Source organism: Neofelis nebulosa, chromosome 8 (genome assembly GCF_028018385.1).
Source record: "Neofelis nebulosa isolate mNeoNeb1 chromosome 8, mNeoNeb1.pri, whole genome shotgun sequence".
Classification (NCBI taxonomy): domain Eukaryota; kingdom Metazoa; phylum Chordata; class Mammalia; order Carnivora; family Felidae; genus Neofelis; species Neofelis nebulosa.
Genome location: NC_080789.1, coordinates 15,988,186 through 16,003,026, shown reverse-complemented (window position 1 = coordinate 16,003,026; position 14,841 = coordinate 15,988,186). Strand labels below are relative to the sequence as shown.

Genomic DNA, 14,841 nt, shown 5'->3' with positions numbered 1-14,841 from the left:
CAGGAGCGGGCCTTGTTGGCATGGTTCCACTGGTAATGGCCAGGGCCCCGGGGGGGGGTGGGGGGGAAGGCAGGGGAAGGGAGGGGGGACTAGGGGGCGTGCTGGTACCTCCAGGACCTGGGGCCTGGTCCTCCCTTGGCAGCTGCTAGTGAGTGTGACGTGTCAACTTTTTGATGTAGCATTTCTAAAGCTGTGAGTTCCTAAAATAGGCCCCAGCACAGTGCCCTGAAAGACTGTTGATACAAAGAATATGAATAACGCCTTCTATTAAAACCTGGTGACACTTTCTAAGTCAGGCGGCATTTTCTTCAGGTATTGCATAAGTCAAGAACTCCCTGTTCCCATCTAGTTCCTCAGAAACAAAGCTTGTCGTGTTCACTCCCCCACTGCTTCAAAATGACGGCTGGCTCCCAGCTGCCTGCTGGCTTCTTGGCCTGGTGGGCAAGGCCTTGGCAGTCTGCTCCTCACAGACTCTCCCACCTGCCCCCTGCCCCTCCTCCTCCGGTCACCAGTCAGTGGACTCGTCCCCTGTCCCAGAACCCACTTTGGGCTTTTGACCATGACGTGGCCCTCCTGCCCTCTTTGGTCTGGCAGGTGCCTAATCCTTTAAGGACCAGCTGAAATGCCACCTCCTATGTGAAGGCCAAGATGGAAACTCCCTTCTCTGTGATTCCATTGCACCTTATTAGAATAAGAGACCTGCCCCTGGTTACTGCTGGCTCCTCGAGGCAGTGTGTCCCAGTGAGAGCAAGCCAGCCTCAGAGGCAGACAGACCTGACCCAGCTCGGCCACCACCTCACTGGCTGGCTTTACCCAGCTTCTCTGAGTCTCTGTTTCCTCCTCAGGGATCCGGAATTTGTCGAGTCTCTGCTTCAAGGTTGCCGTGAGGAGTAGAGAGGAGGCATGTGAAGCAGGGGGACTGATGTGGGGGAAATGCCCGACATAAATGCTGGACATTGCATTACTGTCTGTCCTCATCACTCGGCGTGAGCTCCTGGTGGACGGAGACCATGCTTTCCTCACCTTTCCATGGCCCACAAAGCCAACCATGCGAAGTGCTTCACCTGTAGTATTTCAGTTAATCTTTGGAAACTTGGAAGGTAGGGCTTTTTGGAAAGCTCAGGAATCATTCCGATGTCACATAGCTAGGAAGTGGCAAGGCTGGGATTTGAAATCCAGTTGTCGTAACTGTGAACTCCACACTCTTCCCAGCCTGCTTCTGTCCTCTCTTTCATCTGGTACTGTTTCCCCCTTGGTCACTCCATCAACCACGGGCCTTCTTGCCGTCCCTTGTCCCATGATTGTGGGTCACCCATGATCTCCCCTCAGGGACTTGGCCTCTGTGGTCCCCTCCCTATGAGCCTCCCTCACTGTACTCAGTCTGTGCTCAAATGCTGCTGCTTCTCAGAGGCCTTCCTGGGATGAGGGTGCTTTCCTTCATCCTGTTCTCTCATCCTACTTTACTTCGTCACAACCCATCACCACCAGCTGTGAGCCTGACACTGTGCCAGGCTCTGGGGGACTAAGCATGGAAAAGATAGACATGGTTGTTAGAACTTACATTTTTAAGGTAGGGAAAATAAAGAATAAAACAAGAATACATAAACAAGATATTCTCAGGTCCAGAGACCTTGGTCCACCAGCAATATCTTGCTGTGATATATTGGCTCCCTGTTAAAATGTATTTGTCATCTTCTGTTACAACTTTACATGAAGGCACTTGATAATTATTTGCAAAATGAATGAATGGGTGGATGGATAGCCTAAGCTAGAGTGACTTGTCTGTGTCCGGTATGAATTAGCAAGTCGAATAAGCATAGGCCTTGAGATTGAAGACCTGGGTTTGAATTCTGACTTTGATCCCTCTGACTGTGTGTGACCTCAGCCAAACCACTGTCCTGGTCTGGACTCCAGTTTCCTGATGTGTAAGGTGGGGTGAATTTCTGTCTCATGAGGTGGACTGTGAAGTTCAGATCGGTTTCTCATGTCCGTGCACTCTGTAAACTTCAAGGATTACCTGGCTTTGGACTACCATCTTGCTCAGTTTCTCCTGCCAGACCAATGTTGCTCTGAGCCTGGGGCGTGCTGGGTCCCTGATGCAGATACTTCGTAGTTGTTCTTTGCCACTGCAAAGGGAACCAAACCTTCTATGAAATCCAATCTAAAGTGGGGAGTCATGAAGATCTGCCTTTAAGGAGTGCGGGGTAAACTCCTTGGAAAGTGAAAATCCACAAGTCCTGATTGGCATCCTCCTTCCTGCCCGTGATCCCAGATGAGTCAGATGTAGTGATGCTTCTCAGCCCAGGAGCCGACACTCACAGCTGTCAGTACATCCTGTTGGGAACTTAGAGCAAGTTTGGTTCTTACTAAAAGATCAGATGATTTTTGTGGATCAAGAAAGAGGCAGTTGGGAGCAGGGAGATTAGCCAAGTGTGAACGGAGCTCTCCTCCTGTGTCCCAGGACCCAGTGCCCGTACAGCAGTGTGATCACAGCCTGCCTTGGGTTAGCACCTCTGCTTCAAGCCTCAGTTTTCATGTCTATAAACAGAGATATTAATACATACCACATACTGTTGTTCTGAGATCCCTTTAATTTCAACCACGTATGTGAAAATGCCTTGCAGAAGACCTGGCATACAGTAGGAACTTAATGTTATTTTTCAAAAAAAAAAAGCAAGGCATTCAATGACACATATTATTGGGCAATATCTACAGGGACAGTCACAGTGCCAGCCTCTGGGTACAAGGTGGGCAGAAAGGCCAGGGTCCTTGCACTCATGAGTTTGGGGAGTAGCATCTACCTCGCTTTCTAGATGGCAGCTGCAGGGCAGAAGCCAGTCTTCATGTCTGTTTCACTCACAGCCTTTTATTGTAGCTTTTTCTATCTAGAAGGCACAACACAGACATTGGTTGAAAATTGCTTTCTGTATTTGGAAGATCACCTTTGATGTGTTGTACTATTTCATGCCTTATGTGGTAGAAAAAAAAAATTAGGAAATTCTATAGATATGTGGATGTGTCTGCTTATAAGCTGTGCATTCTTTGATGTCATGTGTGTCAATAATGTAACGTTTATTGAGACCATCCTGTAGGAAAAACTTCATACCAGGTGAAGTGAGAGTCAAAAGCAATAGAGTAACATGGACTTCATTCTTAAGATATTTAGGACCTAAACAGAAGGGCCTGTTATGTATAACAAAGGCTGGCAAAGAAATCTGTGAATGAATTTAGCAAAAATTGTAATATGTAAGTAGGACGTTAGCAGAAGTTCGAACGCAAGGCAGACTGTGATCAGTGATACAGTATTGGCACCGGGTGCTAGAGCCCGTGTGGAATGTAGGAGCGGGGAGCTCAGCCCACACTGGGAGAGAGCATACTGGTTATGGACTAAGTCTGAATGCCAATCTGCCTCTTACTAGCTGGGTGACTTTGGACAAGTCACCTAATGTCACTGAACCTTAATTTTCTTAATACCACCTACCTCAAGGTTGTTATGAGGATTAAGTATGATGGTATACATGCATAATGCTTAGCCCATAAAGACCCAAGGTATGGCAGCCTTTATTATTATTTTTAAATCACATAATCTACAAATAAATTAGTTAGATGAACAACGCACCTTATTAAAAATTCAATATACCTGTCATTCTGGTTGAGTAACTCTTGATCTTTGCAAGACCAAAATACACTGTTAGTAGTTTTAAAGTATATACATTTTACTTCGTATTACTTCTTTTTACCTAAAAAGAAGCCTTCCAGTCATATGGAGCAGCCTGACTTAGGGGACATGAGTTAGAGATGCTGCTGCTGAGAGCTCCATTTGGGAAGAGGACAAAGGTCAAAGAGTACCTGTGGATCCAAGGCCTGTTTAGACGTCTCACTTTCATGTGTGCAATCTGGAATGTAAGACCTTTGAATGCTCTGAAAACTCCACATGTCCAGAGCAGCAGAGGTGATGGTTCCGCCATATTATCTTTGGCACTGCTCAGACCATGGTCTGGACCCTCAGAGTTCATCCTGGATGGCACATGTTCAAATAGATATTGATTAACTAGAAGACAGCCAGATGCAGGTGAACTAGTTGGCAAAGATGTGGGAACAATTCCTTCTGAGCAAGAGCCAAAACAAGTGAGGTACTTTGACCAGAAAAATGGAGCCATGGTGGCTATCTGCTCACATCTGCCATGTGCCGGACAGACCACACTTACTCTGTGTTGCCCCGGGGAGAAGGACAGGGTAGCAGAGTGGCTACAGGCACAAGTGACGATGTCAGACCTGAGAAGGAGCAGGGGGTGGAGGAAAGGGTTATTTGGTGACATTTATTCTGTTTCTTTCCTGGTGCTTCCGGCACTCTCTCTCTTCTCATAACCCTGCTCTCATCTCTCTCCAGTGTTGGGCAACATGGGGGAGAGGCACATCATCTGGAAAGTTCTTCCTCGACTTGGGCTCTTGGGGGCTGGTGTTGCACTGTCTTGGCCCTTGGTGTTCAGAGCCAGCTCCCCTCCGGAATGTTACCATGAGTTCTTCAGAGACTGTCACACCAACCACTGGGGGTTCTCACCTGCAGGAATAGGCCCTTCCGAGGATTCCAAATTTAACAGGCCTCATCTGGCGCAGGCAAATGGGTGAGAGGGAGAGTGTTTCTCTTAGTTCCCTGTGAACTAAGAGTGAAAAGAGTGTGTGTGTGTATTTGTGTGTGCATGTGTGCATGTGCGAGCGTGTGCATGCCCACACGCATATGAGAGTAACTAGATGTGAATATCTCACTAGGAAGACCAGGGCTGGTCCAGAACAATAGCAATTGCTTTTGGTGGTGTGGTTTGGCGGAGGAAGGGGCTGCAGATTTCAGTAGCTGCCATCCAAAAGCAGCCATGGCTGTTGCCAAGGAAATTGTGCCAGAACTCCAAGGGATTAGAAGATCCGAGTGGAGATATTCTGGAGACTCCTGTAAAGAATTCTGGAGATTTGTATCCAGATGCATCTTTGGAGGCGACGTGATGACGAACACCCCACCTTGCGCCGTCCCGGCTTTGAAAACATCACAAGCCATTTGTTTCTACGTTGCGCGGCTGATGTCTGGAAGGGGCGGTGTTTTCATGTTTTGAATTTCTCTGTTGCTCAGTGTTTCCTCAGAAATACCAGATTTCCATTTCCTCTGAACAAGCTGGCTCCTGTTCCTCCCCTTGGATATTTCCCCTTACTTATTTACCATTTAGGGAGCAGCTTTTAAAAGAGCAGTTTGTTGGGATATAAAACAAAAAACCCAACATGTCTCCCTGCGTCCCCCCGCACCCCCACCCCATAGCTCACTCGTCAGCATTAGCATGGCTTCTTTTGAGAATATGTTTCCCAAGGTGTTAACTAATGATCTTGGCCTTGGCCTTTTGAGCTACGTGGAGTCACATTACTTAATCTAAACTTCAGTTGCTTTCTAGGAAAACAATGGGAGTGAAAATCTTTTCTTCTGGAAGTTGTTGCCCGACTTCAACAGGATAACATATGTAAAGGGCCTGGCATATTAGAACAGGTGTTCAGTAAATGCCAGCTCCTATATTATAAAGCCGGCAATGGGAGACTGCACTGTTCAGAAGCACATGGCCATAGGTCTAGTCAGCTCTGCTCTAACACCACATATGCATTCCTAAAGCTCCTAACTGAGCTTGGTGCCCTGCAAAACTGCACAATAAAAACCACAGCGTTGATTAGAAAAATAAACTAGGGGCATAACACTCAAAACCTTTGTGAGTGACACATTTAAAAAACTGGAACGTAATGAAGACGATAGCACAGTTTTGCACATGTTAATGGTTAAGAGGTACACAAATACAATGAATATGACACTTCACCTTGGAAAAGCCCCAAAAGCCCTGCTTTTGGAAGCAGATGTCAGAAAGGCTGCAGCTTGTGAGTTACTATGAAGTGATAAAACATGGGTTATCCAGGCAGGTGTGGCTCCTAACACGTGTGGTGAACTAAAGTAACTGGTAGATGGCCGAGGTGTGAGCACGTGTGGATTCTGCATATTCCTGTGGGCTTCAGTGCAGCTATGTGTGGTTTTCTGCATTCCCCTGATGCTTCTTAGGCAAGAAATTGAGCATAAGCAAACACGACGTTTGCTCTCTGCTCAAATCATTTCCCAATGTATTACTTGCACTGGAACACATTCTTATTTTCAAAACAAGCATTCTAGCAGAACTGACTGTACTTAGCTGATGTTGAATGACTGCATGCATGCATGCATGCATGCATGTAGCTGGTCCAGACAATGGAATAAAGCATTACGCCACAGTGTGGAAAGTACTTTTGTAGACTTTGGAATTGGATTAAAAGAACATAGTCTTTTGAATTTTAAAAGTCCTACGTATCTATTGTAGAGTTTTTAATATGTCCTCCCGCAGTGGCTTTTCGGCCTGTGCTTGGAAGTGCCCCTTCGGGGGTCCCCGGGCAAAGGGTAGTGAGCTATAAGGTTCCCTGCCCTCTTTCTCCACTTTAACCAGAGCCCTCAGGGTTTTATCTGCTTTCCTTTTTGTTTTTGTTTAAATAAAGGGTTCTGCTGCTAACTTACCATCTGCAAACCACCACCAGTGATTTAGTTGACCAAACTTTGTTTTACAAACAACTTCTCAGGAACGTATCTTCTTTGCAAAGACAGATAATTCTCAATTGGTACTGTTGGGCTGTGAATACTCCAGAAGTAGTAGAATCTGACCAGGAAATACTCAAGTGAGCTTCAATCACCATTTTGTCTCCAACTACTCAGCAAAGGCTCATCAGCAATGGTGGCTGCTGTGGGGCTTCATTGAAAGTCAAATTCCAGTCGGGGCCAGTCTCAGATGAAAGCTGATGGGCAATTGAATCTAATGTGTTTATGATGTTCTTGTCTCTTCACAAACACCAACAGCATTTCTGCAATTCTGTGATTTTCTTTCCTCTTTCTCTCTTTCTTTCTGTTTTTGTTTCTTTTTTTGTTTTTTGTTTTTTTTTTTTTAGAGAGCTGGATTGAAAGATGTCTCAATGAAAGTGAAAACAAACGTTATTCCAGCCACACATCTCTGGGGAATGTTTCTAATGATGAAAGTAAGTGCTTGAAACTCATTCTTCCACAATGTCCTAGACATGGCCAGTGTCCTCGTGGGAGGGATAGTGCTTCTTAAAATGCTAGGCTGGGGCATGTCACCTGGAACAAGAGACTCTGAAGCCATTTATGGAATACGTTAGGCCCTCCCTGGTATATTCTGTGGTGGGGAGTGTAATGGAGTCAGGTAGCCACAGAAATGGGGACACAGCAGACACTTGCTGTTTGCATGTTCATATTGTCTAAGTCCTCAGAGAGACCCGATTACAGTGATGCCCCATTTGGGCAAATATGGACCCTGGATGGGAAATGGGAAAGGCCATTCTCGGTGTCAGTGTAGATGTGGGATTAAAGTAGGGTGTCATGGCACCGTTGTTTCAGAGTCATGAATGTCCTTGCTCTTTGAAAGTACAGATTTTTCCGGGGTCTTGGACTAGAGAATTGGAGTTAATGGGCAGACATAAACTGCTGTGTTTACACCTTTCCTTGGGTTATGTTAGATTGGGTCTTCTGGGTGCCTCCTATTAAGAGAGAAGACTAAGTGGGACTTGTATTTGCTCCCTAAACACTAAAAAAGGGGACAGCTCATTGTAAATGTAATTCCCAGCAGGGACAGGTGTCCTTCTCCCTTGGCTGGTAACGTGCATCTCCTTAGTGCAGGTTTCTCAAAGCATGGCCAGGGACCACCTGCTCCATAAGCCCCAATGGTGCTTGCTAGATACTCTGAACAGCCTTCTTCTGGAGTCCCTTCCGATATTAGCATTCTGTCATCACGATTTTGCTTCATTTTATAAAGCTGAGATAAATTGAACATAAAATACATAAATCTTATGCGAATGGTCTGATGAATATCCTTTTGCCCCCATTTTGTCTCTACCTACGTAACCATCAGCCAGAAAAAGAGATAGAACATTTATAGCACCCTGGGAAGTTCCTTCATGTTTCATCCCTATGAATAAGTACTGTCCTGAATTTTATCACTATGGTTTGCTTTTGCCTGTTTCTGAAACATTATATAAATGGACTTACAGAGTCTGCATTCTTTTGTCTGTGGCTCTTTTCACTCAATGTCTGTGTCATGTAGCCATGCTGGTGTATGTAGTACTTTTTCATTGTCATATAGTATTCCATTGTGTGCATATTACCACGGTTTACACATCCATTTAAATGTTGATGGTATTTAAATTGTCTCTTTTTTTTTATTCTTAACATCTCTGAGCATTCTTTGTTTTACTGTGCTAATATATGTGTAACGTAAAATTGACCATTTTAACCATTTTAAACGTACACTTGGTGGCATTAAGTACATTCACCTTGTGCAGCCATTGCTGCCATCCATCTCCAAAACCTTTTTCATCTTCCCAAACTGAAGCTTTAACAATAACTCCCCATTCCTTCTCCCTCTAGTCCCTGGCAATTGCTATTCTACTTTCTGACTCTATGAATTTGACTATATAAAATAGAGGGACGCCTGGGTGGCTCAGTCAGGTAAGCGTCCAACTTTGGCTCATGATCTCACTGTTCCTGAGTTTGAGTCCCGCGTTGGGCTCTGTGCTCACAGCTCAGAGCCTGGAACCTGCTTCAGATTCTGTCTCCCTCTCTTTCTGTCCCTACCTTGCCTGCAGTCTCTCTATCTCTCAAAAAAAAATAAACATTTAAAAAAATTAAAAAATAGAATCACATAGTATTTGTTTTTATGTAACTGGCTTATTTCACTTATTTCAGGCTTCATCCATACTGCAGCATGTATCAGGAATTTCCTTCCTTTTAAAGGCTGGATAACATTCCATTTTATGTATATTCCCCGTTTGGTTTATCCATTCATCCATTGATAGACATTTGGGTTGTTTCCACTTTTTGGCTATTGCAAATGATACTGCTATGAACATGGATGTACAAATGTCTGTTCAAGTTCCTGCTTTCTGTCTTTTGAGTATATACCCAGGAGTGGAATTGCTGGACATATGGTAATTCTATTTTTAATATCTTGAGTTATCACCATACTGCTTTCCCCAGCAGCTGCACCATTTTGTATTACCGTTAGAAATGCATAAACATTCCAGTGTTTCCACATTCTTGCCAATACTTGTGATTTTCTGTGTTTTTTTTAAATAATCATCCTAATGCGTGCAAAATGGCATCTCATGATTTTGATTTGTATTTTATTTCCCTAGTGATTAGTGATGTTGAGCATCTTTTCATTTACTTATTAATCATTTGTATATTGTCTTTGGAGAAATGTCTGTTCAGTCTTTTATCCATTTTTTATTTGAATTGTTTTTTTCTTGTTACTGAATTGTTGGAGTTCTTTATATATTTTTCATATTAACCCCTTATCAGATATGTGATTTACAAATATTTTCTTCCATTCCATGGGTTGCCTTTTACTCTGTTACCTGTATAACATTGATGCACAAAAGTTTTTAATTTTGATGTAGCCTAGCTTATCCAATTTTCTTTTGTTGTCTGTACTGTTGGTGTCAGACCCAAGAAATCATTGCCAAATCCAACACCAGGAAGATTTTCCTGTATGAGAGTTGTATAGTTTTATCTCTTATGTTTAGGTCTTTGATCTTCTTTGAGTTAATTTTTTATATGGCATAAGGTAAGAGTCCAAATTCTTTTTTTTTTTTTTTTTTTTTTTTTTTGCATGTGGATATCTAGTTTTCCCACCACCATTTGTTGAAAACTGTTCTTCATTAAGCGGTCTTGACATCTTTGCTAAAAATCATTTAACCATGCATGTGAGGGTCTATTCCTAGTCTCTCTATCCTATTCTATTCTATTCTATTCTATTCTATTCTATTCTATTCTATTCTATTCTATTCGTCTGTATGCCTATCTTTATGCCAACACCACACTATTTTGAAACTGTAGCTGTGTATTAAGTTGCGTGTGTGTGTGTGTGTGTGTGTGTGTGTGTGTGTATGTGTGTGTATGTGTGTGTGATCTTCTTGCCTAATTGCTCTGACTAGGTCTTCCAGGACTGTGTTAAATAAAAGTGGCAAAAGTGAGCATCTTTGTTTGTTCCTGATCCTTAGAGGAAAAGTTTTCAGGCTTTCACCATTGAGTATGATGTTTATCATGAATTAATTGTTCATATAGGCTTTTAGTGTGTTGAAATAGCTTTCTTCTATTCCTATTATTGTTGAGTGTTTTTATCATGATAGGGTGTTAAATTCTGCCAAATGCTTGTTTTGCATCCATTGAGATGATCGTGTGGCTCTCCTGTTAGTACAGTGTACTCCACTGATTGATTTTTCTATGTTGAACCATCCTTGCATTCTAGGAAGAAAAAACTGCAGCTGGTCATGGTGTACAATGCTTTAACACACTGTCGAATTCTGTTTGCTAGTATTTTGTTGAGGGTTTTTGCATTAATATTCATGAGGGCTGTGGATCCAAAGTTTTCTTTTCTTGTAGTGTCTTTGCCTGGCCTTGGTATGAGGGTAATGCAGGCCTCATAGAATGAGTTTGGAAGTGTTCCCTCCTCTTCCATTTTTTGGGAGAGCTTGAGAAGGACTGATAAACATTCTTGCAGATATCCTCTTTTGTGATCTGCCTGTTCACATCGTTTGCCTGTTGGTTTCTTTTTAAGTTGTGCTGTTTGTCTTTTCCTTAATGATTTGTAAGAGTTGTTTTTATATTCTTAGTAGGAGATGTTTGTCAAAAGTATTGCAAACATCTCTCAGTTTGTAGTCTGCCTTTCTTTCTCTTAGTGGTATCTTTTGGTGAACAGAAGTTCTTTGTTCGAATAACATCCAGTTTGTCAGTGTCTTTCTTTCGTTGTTAGTGCTTTTTGTTTTGTATTAAGAAATCTTTGCCTACCCCTGGGTCATTAAGATATTTTTCATGTTATCAATTTTTAATAAAATTGATCTTTTCAAAGATCCAACTTTTAGCCTTGTTGTTTTTCTCAACTGACATCTTTTTTTCTATTTCTTTTATTTCTGCTTCTCTCCTGTATATTGTTTTTCTTCCTTCTATTTTCTTTGAGTTTAATGTTTTGTCTTTTTCTAGCTTTTGAGACAGACTCTTAGATCATTGATTTCAACCTTTTCTGAGATAGGCACTTAAAGTTACAAATTTTCCTCTAAGCACTGCTTAAGTGCATCCCATAATTTTTCATACTTCCATTATCATTCATTTAAACTCATGTTCTCATATTTATTGTGATTTCTTCTTTTTACTCTTGGTTTATTTAGAAATCTATTGCTTAATTTTCCAAACATTGGCTGTTTCCTAGTTATCTTTCTGTTATTGGTTTCTGTTGTAATTCCACTGTGGTCAGAGAACATATTCTGCCCAATTTCAATATTTGAAATTGTCAAGACTTGCTTTTTGTCCTGACGGATGGTTTATTTTGGCAAATGTCCATGTATACTCATAAAGAATGTGTATTCAAGATATGGATGAAGTCAGATCAAGTTGTTAATGGTATATCTTTTTTTAATCTTCCTATTTCCAACCTTTATGAATTCAATAGTAAGGTTTTTAATATGTGTTTGAAAAAATCCCATATGATAATCTGTATCTAAATTGGAATATTTAGATCATTTAATGTAATGCACTTAAGTTAAATTACATTTTTGGGCTTAAATCAACAAACGTAGTATTTAATTTTGACTTGTCCCATCTGTCTTTATTTTTTGTGCCTTTTTTGAGAGGGATGGTGCAGTTTAAAATTTTTTCTTTGATGTTTTCCTCTGCTGACTTTCCGATGACATAGTCTTTACTAGTGGCTATCTTTGGGGTTACGACATGCACCCCTCCTCTCACGTCTGCCTCACGTCACTCCTTCTCCAGTTTCAAGCCCAGTGCACAAACACACACACACACTTGAACCCCATTTACCTCTCTCCCGCCCTCTGTACTGTTGCCTTAATGTATTTTACTTCTACATTTTAAGCCCCATAAGACATTGCTATTGTTGTTTTAAATAGTCAATATTTATTTTTATTTATTCACATATTGACCCTTTCCAGGGCTCTTGATTCCTATCAGAAAGTCTGTGCTTCCACCGGGGATCATTTTTACTTCAGGCCAAAAAAACTCCTTTCATATTTTGGGTAGTGCAGTATAGTGTAGTATAGAGCATGAAAAATATCTTTATTTCACTTGTGTTTTTAAACATTTTTTAAAAATGTTTATTCTTTTTTTTTTTTAAATTTTTTTTCAACTTTTTATTTATTTTTTGGGACAGAGAGAGACAGAGCATGAACGGGGGAGGGACAGAGAGAGAGGGAGACACAGAACGGAAACAGGCTCCAGGCTCCGAGCCATCAGCCCAGAGCCTGACGCGGGGCTCGAACTCACGGACCGTGAGATCGTGACCTGGCTGAAGTCGGACGCTTAACCGACTGTGCCACCCAGGCGCCCCTAAAAATGTTTATTCATTTTTAAGAGACAGAGAGAGACAGAGTGTGAGTGGGAGAGGGGCAAAGAGAGGGGCAGAGACAGAATGTGAAGCAGGCTTCAGGTTCTGAGCTGTCAGCTCAGAGCCCAATGCAGGGCTCAAACCCACGAACCATGAGATCATGACCTGAGCCAAAGTCAGACGCTTAATTGACTGAGCCACCCAGGCACCCCTTCACCTGTGTTTTGTTAAGTTTATGTATTTATTTTGAGAGAGAGCAAGCAAGAGAGAGCAGGGGAGGGGCAGAGAGAGAGGGAGAAAGAGAATCCCAAGCAGAATCTCCACTGTGTGTGGAGCCTAACATTGGGCTCAGGCCTACAACCGTGAGATCATGACCTGAGCCAAAACCATTAACTTACTCAGCCACCCAGGTGCCCCTCACCTGTATTTTTAAAGGACATTTTTTCTGGATATAGAATTCTAGGTTGGGAAGTGGGTTTTTTGTTGTTGTTGTTTTAACCCCCTTTCACTACTTTAAAGTTGTCATTTGATGATCTTCTGGCTTCCAAAAATTAGTCATCAGACTTATTTTTACCCCTTTAAATACAATATGTCTTTTTGTCTTTGGCTGCCTTTAAGATTTTTTTTTTTTTTTTTTCTCTTTAGTTTCCAGCACTTTAACTACAAGGTGCAGATACGGTTTTCTTATATTTTTTCTTCTTGGGGTTCACTGAACTTCTTGAACCTGTGAATTGTTGTTCGTAAAATTGGTAAAATTCTTGGCTGCTGTCTGTTCAAATATTTTTTCTGCCCCATTCTCTCTTACCTTCTTCTGGGACTCCAGTTAGATGAATACTAAACCTTTTGACAGTACCTCATACATTTCTTATGATCTGCTCTGATTTGTCCATTTTTAACTCTTTGTACCTCAGTTTGGTATTTGCTGTTGACTTCCCTTTCAGTTCTCAAATCTCATTTTCTGTTCTGTCCCACCTGGTGGTAAGCCTATCCAAGTGACCTTAATTTAAGATAGTGTATTCTTTTTTTCTATGGTAGATGTCCTTTTGATTCTTCTTCTTTTTTTTCCCCCAAATCTCAGTTGATATTTTCCTTTTTTTATCTGTTGTATCCATCATTTCCTCTATCGTGAGCATTTTTTCCTCTCTCCTTAGCCATATTAACCATTGTTATTTTAAAGTTTCTGTCTGATAACTCTGATTTTTGAGTCATCTCTGTATTAACTTCTATGATTGGGATTTTTCTATGGATTTCAAGTTTTTGGTCCTGTTTTCCAGGATGCCTTATAGTTTTTGATTTGATGTTGGACATCATGGATGCAAAGATGGAGAGGCTTTGGGTGAATTACATTAACTTACCCGAAGGGTGTTAAATTTTGTTGTAACAGGCAGGTAGAACAGCAGCAGGTCTCCTCAATCCTGTCAAGCTTTGGTTAAGTCTGGTATGTTTTAGTCTTGTCTGTGCTACTAGGATGTGGTCTCTACTCCTAGCTCAGAGCCTTTCTGGGTCATAGCTAAAATCTCTGGGTGTTTACCAAGTTCCTTCTACCTGACCTAGCTTGAATTTCAATCTCTGACTCCCCCACTAATCAGTGATCAGTTCTTCAGTCTCTAAGCTGATGTCTTCTCAGTTTTTTGGTTTCTCACTGTATGAGTGGGCTAAAAATTTGAGGGGAATTTGAATGCAAGTGTGTGTGTTTCCTCCTCTGTGCGTCTTCTCTCTGGAACATTGTTGCTTAGATCTGAGCCTTTGTCATCCCCAGCTATGACTCGAGCCTAACAGACCACACTCCTTGCTTGGGTTCTGTTTCCTGGTGCAGCAGTTGAGAAGCATCCCCAGGGAAACCCAGTGTGAATGTGGAGGGCACATCCTGTGTTTCCTTTCTCTCAAAGCCTATGGCTCCTCTAGTCCTGTCTGCATTGATTGCTCTCCAATGTCTTCAAACAGTTGTTCTAGCTTTTACAGTTGTTTCAGTCAGTGAGTGAGCTGTCTCATCATGGAGAGATTGGAAGTCTGGTTATCGTCTACTTTAGATAGGGAAATTGAGACTTAAACTGGTGAAGTGACTTTCTAAGATTGCACAGCAAGTCCATGCCAGGGCTCAGTCTAGAATAGGGGCCACCTGACTCTACCTGGATAAAAGAACAAAAAAGTTACAGTTCACATGTTTTTATTTTCAAAATACAAAAATCACATTAAAAGATAGATCCCCTGGCTTTGAGGCATGTGTGCATATATTTGGAAAGTCTGAGAAAAAAATATATGAGGAAGAAAAATAACCGCCTCTAATCTCACTGCCCAGAGGCAACCACTCCTGATATCCTTCTAGTCTTTCTTCCCAAGCATATATTGTTAAGCACACGTCTCTATATGTATATGCTCATAGTTTCAG

The 14,841-nt window shown here is 41.9% G+C and overlaps 1 protein-coding gene across 3 annotated transcripts in view; it reads left to right on the top strand.

The window, feature by feature from the left end:
- Positions 1-14,841, top strand: part of RFX4 (regulatory factor X4) — a 165,540-nt gene that overhangs the window by 20,201 nt on the left and 130,498 nt on the right. For 2 of the 3 annotated variants that reach the window (XM_058741529.1, XM_058741528.1), the window contains exon 2: positions 6,991-7,077. The exons of the other annotated variant lie outside the window; for it this stretch is intronic. In XM_058741529.1, coding sequence (XP_058597512.1) covers positions 6,991-7,077 — 87 coding nt within the window. The remainder of the gene's footprint in view (positions 1-6,990; positions 7,078-14,841) is intronic. 3 annotated transcript variants of the gene reach the window in all.